The sequence below is a fragment of the Heptranchias perlo genome, chromosome 18, assembly GCF_035084215.1.
Source record: "Heptranchias perlo isolate sHepPer1 chromosome 18, sHepPer1.hap1, whole genome shotgun sequence".
In the NCBI taxonomy this organism is placed as follows: domain Eukaryota; kingdom Metazoa; phylum Chordata; class Chondrichthyes; order Hexanchiformes; family Hexanchidae; genus Heptranchias; species Heptranchias perlo.
The window spans coordinates 35124026-35144291 of record NC_090342.1 but is presented as its reverse complement, the minus strand read 5'-3'; the positions used below and the strand labels follow the sequence as shown (position 1 = coordinate 35144291).

At 42.7% G+C, this 20266-nt stretch overlaps 1 protein-coding gene across 1 annotated transcript in view; it reads left to right on the top strand.

Moving 5' to 3' along the window:
* LOC137334460 (voltage-dependent L-type calcium channel subunit alpha-1C-like) overlaps window positions 1-20266 on the top strand; it is a 435374-nt gene that overhangs the window by 218423 nt on the left and 196685 nt on the right. Inside the window, exons 9-12 of the mRNA XM_067999141.1 lie at window positions 12312-12338; window positions 16748-16908; window positions 18512-18737; window positions 19660-19867. Coding sequence (XP_067855242.1) covers window positions 12312-12338; window positions 16748-16908; window positions 18512-18737; window positions 19660-19867 — 622 coding nt within the window. The remainder of the gene's footprint in view (window positions 1-12311; window positions 12339-16747; window positions 16909-18511; window positions 18738-19659; window positions 19868-20266) is intronic.

The window sequence follows — 20266 nt, the reverse complement described above, 5'->3', positions numbered from 1 at the left end:
TGGCATATCAATATTTTTTAATTTTTTTTTCCTTTTCAGGTGAAATATAAGGTCCATTACTGTTTTTATTATCTTGATATTTAAGACGGTTTTCTACAACAGTGCTTTAAAGAACAAGCCTCAGTAATCGCACTAAATGCCAAATTGCATTTGTGGGGATATTAGTATTGGCCCTATGACATCAATCATAATGCAGAGGATCCATAAAATAGGAGCAATGGAGGAAGCATTACAGTGAACCTGCATTAAAAAGTACATCCTGTTTTTAAACTTGTAGGATTAAGTCCATGATGAATCCAAAACAACAGGCTCTTACAAAAGCAGCAACACCGTACTACATATACCACTTAAACATAATGTTTGAAAATACATTGTACTTTCCCACTCAACTGAGGATAGTCAGACAGGGCATTGGACCAAGTATATGTCAACTTACTACTAAAAACGAGTAGGATGGAAGCTCAGTTCACCAGGCTGAGACAAGAGAAATTATAATGGGGAATCAGGAAATGGCAGATGCGTTAAACAAATATTTTGTATCTGTCTTCACAGTAGAAGACACAAAAAGCATACCAGAAACTGTAGGGAACCAAGGGGCTAATGAGAGTGAGGGACTTAAAGTAATTATTATCAGTAGAGAAAAAGTACTTGAGAAACTAATAGGACTAAAAGCCGATAAATCCCCTGGACCTGATGGCCTACATCTGAGGGTTCTGTAAGAGGTGGCTGCAGAAATAGTGGATGCATTGGTTATGATCTACCAAAATTCCCTAGATTCTAGAATGGTCCCAGCGGATTGGAAGGTAACAAATGTAACCCCACTATTCAAGAAAGGAGAGAGAGAGAAAACAGGGAAGTACAGGCCAGTTAGCCTGACATCAGTCGTCGGGAAAATGCTGGAATCCATTATTAAGGAAGTGGTAACAGGGCACTTAGAAAATCGTAACATGATTAGGCAGAGTCAACATGGTTTTATGAAAGGGAAATTGTGTCTGACAAATTTATTAGTGTTTTTAGAGGTTGTAACCAGCAGGGTAGATAAAGGGAAACCAGTGGATGTAGCATATTAGGATTTTCAAAAGGCATTCGATAAGGTGCCACATAAAAGGTTGTTACGCAAGGTAAGGGCTCATGAGGTTGGGGGTAACATATTAGCAAGGATAGAGGATTGGTTAACGGACAGAAAACTGAGAGTAGGGATAAACGGGTCATTTTCAGGTTGGCAGGCTGTAACTAGTGGGGTACCGCAAGGATCAGTGCTTGAGCCTCAACTATTTACAATCAATATTAATGACTTGGATGAAGGGACCGAGTGAAATATATTCAAGTTTGCTGATGATACAAAGCTAGGTAGGAAAATACGTAGTGAGGAGGACACAAAGGGCTCAATTTTGAAAGGGCGGCGAGATGGCAGCGGGGGCGGTGGGGGGGATCAATAGGCGCGCGGCAAACCTGGATAATAAAAACTTACCTTTCCCCACGTGATTGCAGCTTAACTGGTGGCCATTAACGTGGATTTTGGGTTTGCCGTCCGATAGCTGCGCAGTGGGCAGACTGCGCACCCGCATGACAGGTTGTCAGCTGGAGCGTCTGGAATTAAAGCGCCATTGCTTCAATTGATTTTGCTGGAGCAAAGACCGAAAAGACCCAATGGAGCAGCACAGGGGCAAGGCTACTCCAAGATTTAATGATGCCTCGCTTCAGGTGCTACTGGCTGGGATGAGGAGGAGGAGGGAACTGTTTTACCCAGCCAACAGGAGGAAGTGCCCTGCCTCTACCACCAAGAAGGCCTGGCTGGAGGTGGCGGAGGAGATCACCAGCAGGAGCAACATCTCCCGCACCTGGGTCCAGTGCAGGAAGCATTTCAATGACCTACCTAGGTCAGCAAAAGTGAGTACACTTATTGATTCTCTGGCATTCCGTGTTGTACATCACCACCACCCCCCCAACTCATTCTGCACTGCCAACACTACTCCACCACATCACTCCTCACATCCACTTAAGGCTCATCCTCAACTTACCTGCACTTCCTCAGCACTTCCTCACCTCCACATTTGTGACCCCACCACTACCACTCACCCCAATCCTGATCCAATGTGATATCTCTGTCTCATACTTATCCTCTGATGCACCTCTTTCACGGTCAGCCTCACACAAAGCAATGCATTCATCAGTTGGCCACTTCACCATCACTCACTTACACGTCTGTACTTTCTTCCCTTCCAGAAGAGAATCCAAAATGCACGCATGAGGGCGAGGACCGGAGGGGGGCCACAACAAATAACGGTCCTCACGTAGGCGGAGGAGGAGGTGCTGCAGATCAGCCGCACCCTCGGGTGCCTGTCTGTCAGGGATGCCGAGACTGACACCCCACAAACGTCTCTTCACATAGCTTTAACATTCATCAGACACAACATGATTGATGTTAACAATGCTTGGCATATTGAACAGCTCAGTATGCTCATCGCAACAGGACACATCTGTAATGATGCTTAATATTGCCTTCTGTTCTCTTACAGGCCCTTCAGCGACCACAGTGACGGGAGTGGGCGATTCCTCAGAGGATCTCCAGGCCTCTGAGGGTGCACCGTCTCATCTTAATGAGCTATCCACCAGCGCAGATACTCACATCTCGGTGGGTCCTAGTAGTCAGTCAGTTGGGTTGGCACCTGGTGGGTCACTATACACAAGTGAGCACGAGCAGACACTAGTGGCAGGGGCAGCTGTGGAGAGTCCGAGTTGGTGGACGCACTCCTCTTCAGGCTCTGCTCAGCTGGACGCAGATGCTGAACCCCGGGGGCCATCCCTTAAAAGGAGAATGATCGAGGGACAGCAGCACATTTGTGAGGTGCTGGAACAGGTGCCACGTACACACTCCACAATAGCACAGAGGATGAAGGAGTCCAACTCCTGCATTAGTGGAATGGTGGCACAGGGATTGTGAGGGAATCTCTAAGATAGTGTCACAGGGACATTAGGAACTATCTGAGATAGTGTCACACGTAACTGCTGAAATATCTGATAGTGTTGCAGGTAACTGTGGAAATGTCTGAGATAGTGTCGCAGGTAACTGTGGAAATGTCTGAGATAGTGTCGCAAGTAAGTGCGGGAAAGTCTGAGATAGTGTCACAGGTAAGTGCGGGAAAGTCTGAGATAGTGTCACAGGTAAGTGCAGGAATGCTTACGATGGAGAGAAGGCTAGCCTCCGTTGAGCTTCAAGCATGGCTCACAAATGAGTCCATTCAGGCCCTGACAATGGCCGTGCGGCCTCAGGGTGAACAACATTCTGCCACCTTAAGCAGGCAGACAGATACTGTAGAAATGGGCTTCCAAGGCATCATACATGTCTTCCAAAGTGTTGTCCTGCAGGGTGGTAGAAGTGATGTGGGCCTGGCTCAGGAGAGGGATGATGGCAAAAGAAGACATGGAAGTGGGGATGCCATTCAAAGCACTCCCACGTCTCATCCATTGCCCCCCTCTCAACCAGTACCCACAATGCTGCCTCCTCTCCAGGTGGCCGAGTCAGTCCTTGCACAGGTGCAAGTGGCGCAGTCTTTGGAGGGGCCCTCACGGGCTCCAAAACCCAGAGGGCGCAGGCCGAAAGCATCTAAACAGTCAGGGCATGAACATGAGCAACCTGCCACTACCTCCTCTTCAGCCAAAGGGGATGCACCACATAGAAGTAGTAGGAAGAGAAAGGCTAAGGCTTTGTGATCACGAAGGTATGCACAAGGGTGTCTGACAGACTGTCGTACTTTTCATTTATATTTGTTTTTTGTTAAAGTCACTTTAAATATTATCATTCTCACCACTACTGCCACGTCTTGCCCTTTCTTGACTGGCTTTTGTGCTTCACCATGAACGGTGACACCCAGTGGGTCACTTTACAGTGGGTGTATGTGTAGTTGCAGGACTGTTTTGTGTGGGGTGGGGCGGGGGTGCTGGTGTTGGCGCTGATCTTTCCAGGTGGTGTGAAGATTGGACTCTTCTCACTTTCTGATCTTATGAGAATCGTTCACATACGAGGGACTCCCTGGCCTCACGAGCAGCCAGGTGAGCCGCTGCTCTGCCGATGGGTTTCTCCTCGTCCTTGTCCTCACCCTCATCCTCGTCCTCATCCTCATCCTCGTCCTCATCCTCAATGTTGATTGCAGATGTGGATGCTGGATGAGGGAATTCGGCCTCATCAACTGGTAACCCTCTCTGTTGCGCCATGTTGTGCAGGACACAATTCTACCCACTCTCGCTGGTGCGTATTGAAGTGCTCCCCCAGACCAATCCAGGCACTGAAATTGCATCTTCAGCAGTCCTATCGCATGTTCAATGACAGACCTGGTGGCGATGTGACTGTCATTGCACCAACACTGTGCCTCGCTGATGGGGTTTCTCACAGGTGTCATAAGCCACTTGTGCAGGGGGTATCCCTTGTCTCCAAGGAGGGCGTTCAGTGCGTGAAAGAGGCCCGGGATGTTGGATTCCCTCAGAATGAAGGAATCGTGGCAGCTGCCAGGGAATCTGGCGCACATATGAAGGAATCTTTTGCGGTGGTCACAAACGAGCTGAGTGTTAATGGAGTGATACCCCTTTCTGTTGATGAACAGTCCTGGTTTGTGTGGAGGTGCTCGGATTGCTATATGCAGCAATCGATTGCACCCTGTACACGTGGGAAGCGAGCCACAAAGTGGAATTCCACTGCCCTCTCCGTCTGGCTGAGATCGTCCAAGGGGAAGGTAACGTATTGCGAAGCCCTGCGAAACAAACCGTTGGTGACCTGCCTTATGCATTTGTGTGCAGACGATTGAGAGACCCCGGCGATGTCACCGGTGGCACCCTTGAATGATCTGAAGGCGAAGATGTTGAGGGCAGTGGTCACTTTAACAGCGACGAGTAATGAGATGCCGCCAGGTCCAGCCGGGTGCAGCTGGGCATGAAGGAGGCTGCAGATGTCTGCAACCACCTGGTGACTCACTCTCGGCCTCCGTATGCACTCCTCCTCAGAGAGGTTCAGGAAGCTGAGTCTCGGTCTGTAGACCTTCTGGCGAAGGTAGTGCCACATGCAACGTCGCTCCCTCTGTTGTTGCCCTCTCTGCTCTTGTGCAGGTGCCTGTGGCGCAGCACTGTGTTGTGTAGCTCCAAGTGGCGGAAGTGCACGCCGTGCCTGGCGAGGATGGTGATGTTCCTCGTCCTCGGATGTAGTGGTGAATACAGCCATCGCGTCCCCAATCTGATGGTGTCAGTTTGAGGGGGTCTGAAAAGTTGGTAAATATGTGTAAACAGAAGAATTCTGAGTGGAAACCAAGAATTTTCAGTGTAACACAAAGATCTCGCAGCCAAAAGTTTACCTGAGAGAACTGAGTGCCCTGCTGCATCAACTCACCTTTTATCCTCATCTGTCAAACAGGGATTTAAATGTCCAACTGACTGCCGGCTGAAACACGGCTCCTTCACCATGGCGTGTTCCAGAGGCCACAGGAAACACGCTGAGGCAGAGTTAAAATCCTTTCCCTGCCTCAATCAACATAAAATTAAGTAGTTTAACTCCCTTAATTACTGCTTTAAATACTTTCCCTCCAGCTTTAATTGCCAGCGGGACCTCTGGCTTCCTGAAGCGCGTGCGCGCCCAGATGCGTCTGGATCCATTGCGGAAGTTGGCGGGTTGGGGCCGGGATTCATTCCCGCTCCGAATTTCTCCAATTTTCTTGCCTCCCCACCCCCCCGCCCCCAACGCACCCGGACTTGGCTTTCAAAATTGAGCCCAAAGAGTCTGCAAAGGGTTATGGACAGGTTAAGTGAGTGGGCAAGAAGGTGGCCGATGGAGTATAATGTGGGGAAATGTGAGATTATTCACGTTGGTAGGAAGAATAGAAAAACAGAATATTTTTTAAATGGTGAGAAACTATTAAATGTTGGTGTCCAGAGAGACTTGGGTGTCCTGGTACAAGAAACACAAAAAGTTAGCATGCAGGTACAGCAGGCAATTAGGAAAGCAAATGGCATGTTGGCCTTTATTGCAAGGGGGTTGGAGTACAATAGTAAGGAAGTCTTACTACAGTTGTACAGGGCTTTGGTGAGACCTCACCTGGAGTAATGCATACCGTTTTGGTCTCCTTATCTAAGGAAGGATACACTTGCCTTAGAGGCGGTGCAATGGAGGTTCACTAGATTAATTCCTGGGATGAGAGGGTTGTCCTATGAGGAGAGATTGAGTAGAATGGGCCTATGCTCTCTGGAGTTTAGGAGAATGAGAGGTGATCTCATTGAAACATATAAGATTCTGAGGGGACTTGACAAGGTAGATGCTGAGAGGTTGTTTCCCCAGCTGGAGAGTAGAACTAGAGAGCATAGTCGCAGGATAATGGGTCGACCATTTAAGACTGAGATGAGGAGGAATTTCTTCACTCAGAGGTTTGTGAATCTTTGGAATTCTCTACCCCGGAGGGCTGTGGATGCTGAGTCGTTGAATATGTTCAAGGCTGAGATAGATAGAGTTTTGGACTCTAGGGGAATCAAGGGATATTGGGATCAGGCAGGAAAGTGGAGTTGAGGTCGAAGATCAGCCATGATCTGATTGAATGGCGGAGCAGGCTCGAGGGGCCGTATGGCCTACTCCTGCTCCTATTTCTTATTTTCTTATGTATGACTACCAGTGCACCAAAAACAAATGCACTGTTAACACAGATGTTCAGTGATGTGATGACACCATTATGTTGCCAATCACATTTATTTAAATTTTAATGAATTAAAAAAAAACTCAACAACTTATACTCCAGCAGATAGAGCATTCACTTAAGCCTGAACTTGAACGTTTCCCAGTGCTGAATATAGCAGTGTCCTGAGTTGAGGTTTCGGGGCATGTTTTTCTAGCTATTTCAGAACTATGCCTACCTAGAAGCTCCTTGGTACAGCAACAAAAGCACTTAAGTCACTCCTTTCCATCAGATCTTTTTTAACACTAACTCACTGTAAAACTCCCACTTTGGAATTAGGTTTCGTGGTAGGTCATGGATAAGACTAATGATATGTTAGAGAAAATTTACCCAGAAATTACAGGACAATTGAGAGAATTGTGTTGAATGTAACAACAGCTGATTGCTGTTGAAATGAGCACTTGGACCAGCAAAAAGCCTACATAATGACTCTAATAAGACAGATATTTGGTTGATAAATTTTACCTTTGAGGATAGAAAGAACTTAAACATTAGTGCAGGGATCAGCTGCAGTGCTGTACTGTATAAGGTGTTGCTTTAGTTGGCACGCAGGAAGGATGTTGAGGCAATAGGTGTGTAAAACATAGTAAATTAAGCAACAAGATCAGTCGCACTAAGCAGGAACAAATAATCTAAATCAAGTATTGTGAATTGTAGCTACTGATGTTTCAGACAACTGTGTTACAATTAGATGTCGTGTTTTTTGAAGTTCTTAACGCATGTGAAAATGGCCCTTTAGTAATCAGCTTGTTCTACCATAAGTATTACAGAGTACAATCAGGAGCAAAGAGCTGTGGCAAAGATATATGTAAAATCTAGTCTACATTGAATGATCCAGTAACTTCAACCATGGCCTGTAAGATCAATTTGTATATTGTCACTTAGCTTTACAATAAATTGAGAGCTGAGATTTCTGCCACAATGTACATACTGAGTGCTGAGAAGTTCTAGAATTGGGTAATACTTTGATATTAAATATATTTTTACAACAAAAGCTTTAAAAATGCAACTGAGAAATTGTATGGCACATATAAAGGGATAAGATTAGTGAATAATTCCTATTAGATAATTGGAAATTCTTTCCAGCCAACAATTTAAATGATATTGATGTCTTCTCGTACACTATCTATTTAGAAATTGCTATGCTTCTCCTCTCTCAGTGCTGTTTCCCTTACTTCAAATGCTACTCGCATTGAGCAGAGAGGCATCTGGATTGTACACACTGAACTAGAGAGCATTCCGTTTCCATGGGAACTCAGCACACCGAGGTACTTACCTCCACATTGAGAACATATTCCCTTGATTCCAACTGTGCTTAGGGCTGCTTGACCAATGTCCTCGCAGTTGCAGAGTGCAGGAGCAAGTCAAAAGAAAGCACTGTTGTTACTCAGGTGAGTGGATCTTAGTGCAGTTATAAAATTACATGATACATAATTTACAATTTGGCACACATGTTCCTACCGGCATGGCAAATCAAATCACTGTCAAATTGGTGTGGTTTCTTTATTTCCTGCCTAATTATGAAGCAAGGGGAAATAAAACAGTGACTCAAACATCTGCAAGTAACATATCTCCAAGCTCTTAATCCGATGCTTGCAAGAACCTGTAGCCTAATCAGACGAGAATCTTAATTTGCTCAGCAGCAACAGAAGAGAATTTCTGGGAACAGACAGCTAAATTTGGAAAATTTGTGACTGTTGTCTGCTCAGTGTGATCAATCCTTGTATGCTTCTTTGGTTTACTTAAGGCTTTATCAGGCTTTTGAAAATTTACTGGTGTTTTCAGACTAGCATTTTGGACATCTTGAGGCTGCCTGTTTTTTTTGGCCTTCCACCTTGGTTTCTCAATTATGAAGTAAAATTGTAGTGTTTGTTTGCAAATACTCTAAATGCTGGCGATAATTCTAAACTTTAAACATTATACACTACAACACAGAACTATACAGATGCATCATTCATTTATCTACTGAACCAGTGTACAAGTGAAAAAGAGTGATGCATAATTGTAGAGGCAACAGCTGATTTTTTTGAGCTACAAAATGAATTGCTTTTTTGTAGTTGAAAAAATACTATAAGTATCATAAATAGAATATGTCACACTTAGAAATGTGATGCAATAAATATCTCCTCACACTAGGCAGACTATAGGGTAGAAATTTGTCTGGGACCATTTTCAGGGAAGGAGACTTTAATTTCAGGCTGCTTGCCTTGTCGACAGCGACCCTCGGGTAAGTCCTGGGAGAGGGGGATTGGAGTGGGCTACAGTGGGTGGGGGGTGGGGGAGTGGTGCTATGGTGGGTGCAATCACAACTTCTGTGGAGTTGAGGGAGATCTGCTCCTCCTGGCTCCAGGGGAATGTGTTTCTTTAAAAAAAAATTAAAATACTTACCCTAGGTTGGTGGCCATGCTGAAGAATCCTGAGCGGGGCAGGCCCGACCCTTGCCCCACTCATCGGTGATTAATTTGTTTAAGGGGTCCTTTAACAGGCATTAGGCCCCAAATTTACATATTTAAGGAACCTAACACCTGATTTAGACGATTGCTTGGGACGCCTTAAAAATGGGCCCCACAAACTTGGCGGTGGGACCAACGCCTGCACAGATGGGGCACAGGCTGTCCCACTGCTAAATTGGCATGCTTTGTGCCCATTTTATGTGCAGGTGCAATGCATACCAATTTCTACCCTAATGACTTCATCAGCCTTAGTCTGGTCAATCTCATGAAATTTGGGCATGCCCATTTTCGGGTGCACGGTGGGTGCAGGGTATGACCCATGCGCCTGAACGATGAAGCCTGATGCAACCCTGATATTGGGCTTTGGGCGTCATTTCCATGAAGCAGGCGATCTGCAGAGAGAAAGAGGCAGCTTGCCCTGGGAAGATCTGGTATGTGATGAAGGGGGGGGGGGGGGGGTCAGGTAAGTGAGGAAGGGGGGGCGACCATGGGGGATCAGGTAAATGAGGAAGGGGGAGCGTGAGGCAACTGGAGGGGATCGGTAGCTAAGTCGGGGTGATTGGTAGCCGGGGTGAGGATCATAGATGGGGGGCTGGAGGGGATTGGTAGCTGAGGAGGTGATCGGTGGCCGGGGGGTGGCATCGCTAGCAGGGTGGGAATCGGTAGATGGGGTGGGGGGGGATTGGTGGCCGGAGCGGAGTTGGCCTGCATTATTTTAATGTGGGGTCGGGAGGAGCACTCCTGCTGCTCCCAGCTCCACATTCAGGTAAGTATATTTTAAAAAGTTACCTTGTTGGTTGAGGCATAACAGCGGCCCCTTTGAGAAGTTGTAGGCCTGTTTTGCCTGAGTGCAGCCGGCGCAACATCGGCTCCCTCAGGACAAACCAAATTTGCAGAGGGGGCCTCAAACAGACCCTTTATTTATATATGCAAAGGGCCTACGCCTGTTTCAGGTGTGGGCACTGCACGCCCATGTTTTGTCCTTTATCAATACGGCAAGTGGCCTCTTCCGGGTCCTAATTGTACGATTCCTGCCCACCATATTGGAGGCTTAAGAGGACATTTAGTACCTGAAAAAGGGGCGCTGCGTGGCCGAATTTGTTGGCCGTATACTATATTGCCAACTAAAGTATATTTAGTTTATTCCTCAAGCTTAAACATTACAACAAAAAAAATTCATTGCAATTTTGTCTTTTTTTCCTGCACTTATTGCAGAAAATTAACCACATTGGAGTTTAAATTCTTTGTAGTATTTTTGTCCTTATTAAAACTATCAAAAGTTATTCTTGTTTCTTTTTTCCTTTTTTGAAGAGAGACATTTCAGTTGAGTTTTAATCCCTCTTCTGAGGGATGCTAATAAGCTTTATAATGAAAATTAAATTCTGTACTCGAAAGGTTTTTAATAAATTATTAAGCTAATGCAGTCAAATTAGTTGGTGAGCAGACTCTAATCCTAGATATAGCCTTGCATTCAAAGACCCTAATTTAACATTGTAAAGGTGGGACTGTACACATTAGGGAATAATCAGCAATCTATCAATTGCTATTGCATTGGAACATGAAGGTTTTATGAGACAATAAGGGAGAGTTGGTCTGATGGCACTGGCATGTTGAGTTTATGCCTGTGATCAGCTGTGCCACTGTGGAGAAGTATGAAATGGTAGTAAGATACTTCCAGACAAGGACAGTGGGAAAATCACAGGATTACTGTAGCCAGCTCTAGCAATTAGTTATAGAGCCGCAATAATGAAGTAATGAAACAGCTTGTCCATCCACCCCCTCTCAACTGGAAATGGCATATGCTGTGGGGAATCCATAGAAAGGAAAAGAAGTGAAAAATATAATGTTATAATGTCAGTGATATAGAGGTTGGCTGAATGGTTTGACTGTTCTTTAAAGCGGAATGAAGGGTTCGATGAAGGGAGTAACAAGGATTGTTAATACAGAAGGGCTTCCTGTCACTTTTCAGGTGAGAGGATTAAGCAGGTCAATGAAAGCACTGAGAGATCAACTTCTTCCTGGCCACTCTAGCTGCCAGGCATTGAGCTGCCCCTCCTTTTTCCAGTTCTCCCTCACGTTCACCCAATTCTCTGTCAACAGATGATGTGTCTTGCTGTTGCTGTGCCTCCTCCAATTCCAATCCTCTTTGCATGGTTATGTTGTGCATAATGTAGAACATTACTTTGATAAGACCCACCTTGTCTGGGGCATATTGCAAGGAGCTCTCAGACTGACCAAGGTACCAGAGCTTTGGTTTCAAGATGTCAATGGTATATTCAGTGATGTTCCCAGTGGTGCCATGGCTATTATTGTACCTCTGCTGCTCAGCATTGGTGGGGTTGTGGAGAGGTATCATTATCCAGGTATGGAGGAGCCTGGCAGCCATCCTCAGACATTCCTGGTGGGGGGATGGATGAGTGTCTCAGGATGAACGCATCATGGCAGCTGTCAACAAAACTGACGCAAACAGAATGATAACCCTGCCTGTTGAGAAAGCTCCTAGCTTGTCCTCTGGTGCCCCGATAGCTACATGCGTGTAGTCAATGATGCCTCCTGTAGCAGCCTGCAAGGAGCCTGAGGTGAAAAAGTTCAGGAAGGTGGTGACTTTCGCAGCCACCGGCAAAGCGTGGCACCCTGGTCCAGCAGGCAGCAGGTCCCACTGGAGGATGTGTAGCCTCCTGATGCACTGCTCCTCTGAGTTGCCCAAGAAAGTGACTCAGCCTACAGTCCCTGTGGGCTGGATAAGGCCTTCTATGAGCAGCCCCCGTCACTTGCTGTGCTCTCACAGGCCCAGCTGCTGCTCAGCCTGGTTGTTGGTCATTGTATAAACACTTTGGGTCATCCTGAGAGACATGATAAGGAATTATATAAATGCAAGTTCTTCCTTTTTTCTTTCTAATGAGCTCTCTGTTCCTTATTTGAAGCATTCTCTCTCAGTTTAACCAGCTGCCTTTCCCTTATTCTGGCAAAAACATTCTCAGCTATTGTTTCCTGCTTAATCAGATCCCTGTCCAGTACTGAGCCTTTGCATTCCTGGACTATAACAACATTCCTAGCAATTATCCTCCTTGATTAACCAACATCCCAAATGGAAGAGATTTCAAAACAACAATTGCTTAAATCATCCATAATCTTTTCTCTTGTGTTCCAGGCACCGAATCTCCAAGTCCAAGTTCAGGTCAGTTAATTCTACGTGTTGATTCCACGGCAACTTGATTTGTCTGGCAGTAAAGTAAATAAACATTGTCTAAGATTACTTCTGTGTTTCCCATTTTATGTGAAATTATCAAGTTTTTTTTAAATCACACCCTTGACAAAATTGATTTCATATTGCAATACCTTATACTTAGACAATGTTAAACGTAAAGTTATAATATGAAAATCACAGTATTAACTATAGCAAATATTTTTGATACTGACAGATCATAGTTGCTCTTAGATTGACCAACACTGGTTGGTATTACCTTGGTACATGAAATACTGACTAACCTTTCCTTCTCTTTTTATTCTTTTTACCACGACTGACTCTGGTGTAGTATCTCTACTGTGCTCCTGGCAGTGCCTGTGCTCCATTCCTGGGGCTGGCCATCCCAGGCAGTAATTGTGACACAGCCATTTGTCCTGGATGGCTTCTAGCCCTACAACTTCATTGCTTCCAGCCACCATCTCTCCTTCAGTGTTCACTGATTCCTGCCCTCAGTGCTTCAAAACCCAATCCTCATCCAGTACACCTACCTCAAATAGTACCACATCCAAGCGCCTCTCCCCCTCCCACCTAGTGCTCTGTACTCCCAGCACCATCCCCCAGCTAAACATCACAACCATGCTCCAGACCCCAGGAAAGCCATACGCAATGCCGTAGGAGGTTAGCTGATGTCACTCAGAGGCTTGCTCACCAGTTAATAATAGAGCAAAACAGAGCACAAAGTAATTTTCTTTGCAAATTCTTTCAAAACTATAATTGTCTGGATTCTGAAGCCAAATGTGACATAAGGATATAACTTCATTTCTTCTCTAATGTTAATAAAAACGTTGCCCTGAGTATAAAATGGCAAAACATTCTTTATACTCACATCAACCTTTCTGCTAATATTAACAAACAGAATAAAATATACTCTGTGGTCAGCATTTTTAACATGCTGCAATTGAGTCATTTACAGAATCAGTATATTGTTTTATGCCATTTTGTGCAAGCTATTAAAATCTTGCCTTGCAAAGTATCAATGTGCTGCAGGTTGTCATGTAAATTCAGTTGACAGGTCTAGGTATGTAATTAGCTTTAAGATGTCTTGCAAGTATGTAATTTTTTTTAAATTAATGGCATTACCAGCTGTCTGTTGTATATGTGACAGGAATACTAATCTTTGTGCAAAGTCTCATAGCAACCATGTGTCACCTATCCTCTGAGACCAGCCTGCTGTGTCATAATTATATACAAAACTCAAAATAAGTGGGTGGTGGTCTGCTGGTAAACAAGCCACTGAGTGACACCAAGCATAATAATCTCTCAGTCTGGCAGACATGGGAGTTTTTCCTGGTAAAATACTGCTGTGCTATCATATCATGTACCACAAATTAAAGTAAAAGTGACATTTCCCAATTAATATATCTGTATGTTATTTCTAAAACATTTTAAAGTATTCGATACTTCTTTCTCTTCTGCTTTTTTGGTCACTTTCTTCCTTCCCCTGTACCAAATGCTATTTGTGTCTAAAAGGGTAGCAAGCAACGATGCTAGCTTTGCTGTATCTGTGACCACTAGGAAGTGTGTGAGAGTTGGCCAGTTTGCCTTGCCTTCCAGTATTGCCTCCTTCCAAAATGCTGCACAAATGTATCAGCCAAGTAATGTTAAGAACCTATTCATAAAAACCTGAACGGAATTACCGAACGCAGCACTCCCCTGATTTGGCGAGAAGATTGCTGACTAACAAACTTTGACATTATCAATCTTCTACTTTCCCAGTTATCTGTAATTTTACAATTCACACAAGATAAAATGAGTGTTTGAGTGTGATGTTGACATTATGGCCCAATGATAAAGTTTCTTGTGATAAATAGATGTGATGGGGTATATTTTGCTCTTTGCCACAATGTCAGGAAATCTTTGTGGGGCAGAACTTGTTCCCACCCTATGACTATGCCCCTGATCCTGACCAGTTTTCTTGGAGCAGGATAATTTAAATAGATAAAGCTGCAGAGGCCATTTTCAACATTGCTGGGGCACCTACTTCAGTTTGGGAGGAGGACAATTGCTGTGGTGCCTTGTCCCAGCTTACCATGGCTTACAGTGGCAGCAGAAGATTCATTAAAAAAATTCTTGTACTGTAATATGCCACTTTGACTTGATTGCCTTAGTCAAAGCAGCTTTTTAAAATTTAAACCCATGTAGCCCATAGCAATGTTGAACACTAGGAATGGAATGGCATTGCTTAGATGTAAATGATGGAATATATGTCATATGATATCATCTTATTATTTGCACTTTATTAAAATATGCTTGTCCATATATGTGCGGATGTATTATATGGCAGACATCACTTCCAGAGAAAATTTCCAGAATTGGCGTTGGGTGGCAGTGAGCTAGGGGAATAGCTCCCCAACTGACTTTCCTCCCCATATCCACCCATATTACGCTAGTTTACCAGCATAACTGAATTGGAAAATCTGCCCTAACAAGTTTAAAATGTTGTACTTTATTTGTGAAAGGAGTCTGTGGACATTTGAATACACTTTGATTCAGACATTGACACTAGTCATACTGTGGCAGCAAGTTATACAATGGGCTTGTGAACAGCATTAGTGAGATTGTGTGCAACATTCGCTAATATTTGTAGAAGTAGAAATATTGCAGTTAAATAGTAAAATACTAAGATTAAACCTGAGATGAACAACCCATACATGTAATAAAAATTATTTTTTAAATGTACAAGACTGTTGTATCTCTGAAACAGAGTGTATTCTCCAATAATGGACCCATACCCCATCAGATATTACAGATCTAATGCCAAAATCGTGTATAAAAATGACAGATTTTGGGATGCAAAAATGGTGCAGAACATTGGAGCAACAGTGTATTGCATCAAAAAGTGGAGGGAACCCATTTTGGTCAGACCAAATCTGGAGAATTTCTGAATTGAGATATGATGCTGCATGGGAGATAGCTCCCTGGGATGCAGGGATCAAAATCAATGGGGCGTGTATATGAGTGCTCTCTCAACTAAGAGCAACATTGACAGTAGCTTGGGAGCAGGCTCAATGGAATACAGGAATGAGAGAATAGGGACAGGACCAGCAAGACGAGAAAAGAGGGTGCAAGCCCTCACTGGAAAGCAACATCAAAACTAAAATCTTTATTTCTTTCTTTCCCTGTGTAAAAACACCTTACCTCCTCTCACTCTCTCCTCTGCTAACAATGGGCTGGCCAAGATGAGCAACTTGCTGTGTGAAAATCATAATCATGAATCTCTGGGGTAGATTTTCATTTTCACCGCATGGATGGTAATCTCGTAGAGTGGATCAACTGCCCATTTTAGAACCCATCTGATTTTCATTCCATTGATTTCAGGCAGTGTCTATAAGGGGCGGGCGATCCTCTCTGTCAGATTACTGTCCAGGTGATGAACATGAAAATCTAAATGCCTCATCCATCCAGTGACACAGTGAATAAATTGGGCCAGAAGTTGCTCAACTCGGAACACCATCCCTCAATGGCGTCCTCTCTCTCTGCTGACGAATCCGTGAAACAAGTTCACGAATGTGAACATGCGCACTAAAACCCGGATATCGTGAACTTGTTCCCATTGGTTCGCCAGCGGTTTGACAGCTATGAATTAAAGGGGCATGGTACACTACCATCATGGAAATCATTCAAAAATTGTAAACTTACTCATCTGCCCAGCTGGAACGAAAATTCTTATGCCACCAAAAGGTATGCTGAAAAATACCAGCTCTATACTACTTTCTAAAAGTGCGATGATGCCTAATGACTGAAAAATTAAAAATTAAATTTTAAAAATGTGGAATATCATATTATTTTTATTTTAATATTTTTTGATCATTAAAAAATTAAAAAACATTTTTACTTTTAACTTCTGTCTGCTTCATTAAATTAAATCATTTGCTTGGCTTGTCATATGAAGATATGTTAAATTTTTATTTACACTGACATACAGAAGTTTACTTTAAATGAATGATTTCTACTGCCTGCTTGTGGGCGTGACTTCTCTTCTTGACAGATTTTGTGGCCGTGCCTTCCATTCCCACAGATATTTCCCATGCGAATCAACCCATGCTGTTCAGAGGCTGGGCTGATGTCGCAATTTTTTTCAAAACTTCAAAATCTCGCAAGTCTACACCCCGGATCCGTAGTAAGTGAATTCATACGTTTTATTCACAGGAGCTGTTGCAAATGTTGCCACGCCGACATGAGCAATTTCCGGCCCAGTATGCCTTCAGTCAACTCTACTTTTTCTTTATAATGTTCCTGCTTCATTGAGTGCCCTCTTTCAGTTCAAGGAATTAAGAAAACAATTAGGAAACACTTTATACAGTTCACAGTTTCACTGACAGACTATTTTTTTGTTGCAGCCGATATTGGCGTAGATGGAACCGATTTTGCAGGAGAAAATGTCGAGCTGGGGTGAAGTCTAACGTGTTCTACTGGCTTGTAATATTTCTAGTATTCCTCAACACCCTTACCATTGCATCAGAACACTACAACCAGCCTGACTGGCTTACTGAAGTTCAAGGTAAGAGCAGAGCAAAATTTTTAAAAAGGCAAATATTTGAGCATGCTATTTCATAGTATATGGATGGTATCCCCATCTATCAGCCAGTAAAATCTTTCTAATATCATTGCTTTCCTGATCACATTGTACATGACAGCCATAACACTCTAGCCAGCAAAATAAAAAAACAAGCAATAAAAGAGGAAAAAAATTGCCATATTTTTGTAAATTACTAGTTGATCTCCTGTGGCGTTGTACACAGTAAGATGGAGAATATGGTCTCACTCTTGTCTATCTGCTGCCTTCATGTTGCTGTTTCTCTCCATCTCATCTCTTCTGATTCTACTTCTCTTACCCCAACTCTTCTTTTTGCCTCACTTCTTCTTCTTTCCCTGTTGTTTTTTCTTCTTTCCTGATGGGTGGAAGATGGTGAGTGGCATAGCGGTATGAAAAATATTCCATCAGTACAACTGACTGAATGACACTATGAATCCTGGGAAATTAGGAACACTGTGCATACTCAGACCATACAATCCAAATCCAGTTCACAGAGTCACAGCTCTGGGCCAAAATATCTTGTCCAAACCCAGGCTTTTAGGAGACTGAGGTCTTCAGATAAAAATGTTAATGAAGACATTAAAAGACACAAATTCAGAAGATAAATGTAATCGAAGCTTTGTGAAGTATGCATTTTTGGAAATTAGAAATTTCTGTTATTGAGAAAAAAATGACAGATGAAAAAAAATTCAGAAAACATTTTGAGCGATTTTGAGAACCTAGTGGCTAGATTGCACTGTCACAGTGATGAGTTTGCATCAGCAAACCAGTTATAAATGTGGATATAGAAAATTTTAATGGGAAAAAGTTGGCGCAAAAAATGTAACAAAAACATTAAAGAAAGTCAGGTTCTGCAGACAGGAAGTGTGCACAGACATAGGAGTTTTAAATATATTATAGATCTTTAAAGAAGTTTGCAGTGTTCTTTGAGGTAAGAAAACTTTTCAGGGTTGAGGTGACTTTGGTAAACTGGTCAACTTTTACAGTTTATAATGTCATCTCAGCTCTTCATGTGCTACAGAACTGTAAAATGTTCAACCCTGCTATCCTATAGTTTTCTTTTTCATTTTGATGTACATTGATTCCTGTTAAATTCTCAATGTATTTGTTTATTGACTAAACTATGGCAGTTTTCTCTGTGGCACACTGTGCAAATGCACCATATGGTATGGCATTAAGCTTGACACCATAGGAAGGTCTGATGTTCACTTCCTGGTCTGTGCTGAATTAATTGATTTCAGATGCGATGATGGTGACTGTACAATTGGCCTCAGTGTCCCCGTGCTAAAATTAGGAAAATCAGTCAGGGTTATCGCTCCAGATTATTGGAAAGTGCCTATTTAGGTGGGGACAGGACTGGGTTAAGCTCTGATACCCCTCATGGTTGATAGTCTGTCTGGGCTCATGCAATAATGACCACACAAGCAAGGTATCTAAAGACTGCTATCATCTGTGGAACCATACCTCAGTGTAAGTCACTGCTTGTAGGACAGGAAGCAGAAAAAGGAGAGAAAATTGTGGGGGGAAAATTATTTTTTTTCAACTTGTTTATTTTATTATTTTGTAGATACTGCAAACAAAGTCCTTTTGGCACTTTTCACTGGTGAAATGCTGCTTAAGATGTACAGTCTTGGACTTCAAGCTTACTTTGTATCACTCTTTAACCGTTTTGACTGTTTCATTGTCTGTGGGGGAATCCTTGAGACTATTCTAGTGGAGACCAAGATTATGTCCCCACTTGGCATTTCAGTGCTTCGCTGTGTGCGACTTCTGAGGATATTTAAAATTACAAGGTAATGCGTTATTTTTTCACTTTTTGATATGTATATTTTTATTAAACAAAATAAAGTGTGTGTGTGTTTATGCACACCTGTCAGAGCGAGAATACAGTATGAAGGAATCAATGGATTGACCTGATCATTTATGAATGCCGAAGTAATGAATAATTCAACATCACTCATTGGATATAAATCATGATGTATTATATTCAGAACATAAAATAAAAATTAATCTGAAAAAATTAGGTAAAATTAATAGAGATAACAAAGATGGGTTTAGTGGTACATTGTATTTCTTTATGATTTTGGGCTAGATTTTGCACAATTGATAGGAATGGACAGAATTCAGTGTATCTGGAGGCAATATGGGAGTTCATTAATTTATTGTTGTGCAATATAGAATATCTATAGGTTTAGAATATCTATACTTTGAACAGATTAATCAAATAAACTCGCAAAGTGTAGCTGCAGTCATTAGAAAATGATGTAAAATACTCTGCATTAAAATATGGAATTGCATCATTACATGTGGCATAAATATTTGGAAATTATATAAATTGAGTACAAAATACTAATTCTGCTAAGAATTAATTTCCAAAAAAGGAACTCATTCTCATTTTAAATAAGTGGTAAATTTGAATGGTGCTGTGGAAAGAAAGCATTGTCCTTTTATCTGTGACTAAGTTTGAATGCAACCCAAACTAATAGGGCGAAACCCTTCTCTCACTTATGAGAGAATTGGATGGTGCAGTGGATGACTGTCCTTTTCAAACTCAGCTCTGCACTTAAAAAAGTGATTAAATATTATTTAGATAAAACTAAGTCAAAAGGAGCATGTCAAACCAGTCTGGAAAAATCAATATAATCAAGTACTTGAGAATATCACTCCTGAAATTGTGAATAAGAACATAATTACCTTCTTTGTTTCTATATTTAGATACTGGAATTCCTTGAGTAACCTGGTAGCTTCCCTTTTGAACTCAGTCCGGTCAATTGCTTCTTTGTTGCTGCTCCTCTTCCTTTTTATCATCATTTTTTCTCTCCTGGGTATGCAACTGTTTGGAGGAAAGTTCAATTTTGATGAGATGGAACCTAAACGGAGTACATTTGATAACTTCCCTCAGTCCCTTCTCACTGTCTTCCAGGTATGTAATAGTTACTTTTAACACTAAATACATTGTCAAAGCACCAAACCTGATTGCAGCCTGGAAACTACATTCCTGGAACATTGAACTACCAATGAAAGAAACATTCTTAAACCCACAATGCTTATGAATTACTAAATCTCAATATTTAATGGCTTATTTTTCCATGAAAACGTCTGTTCCTTATTATTTGTCCATTGTCCTAAACACAAAGGGAGAAAAAAAAATTGGATGAGGCTTATTATTGGGCGGGGGTAGCGCAATCTGCTTTTACCCCGCGCCCAATGGCCCCTGCGCAGGCAGGACAAGACTTTCGTGAGGCCTGAGGACTTACCTGCAAGCAACATTCCGAATCAGCACTGACACAAGGATTCAATGCAATTTGCACGTTCCACCAGC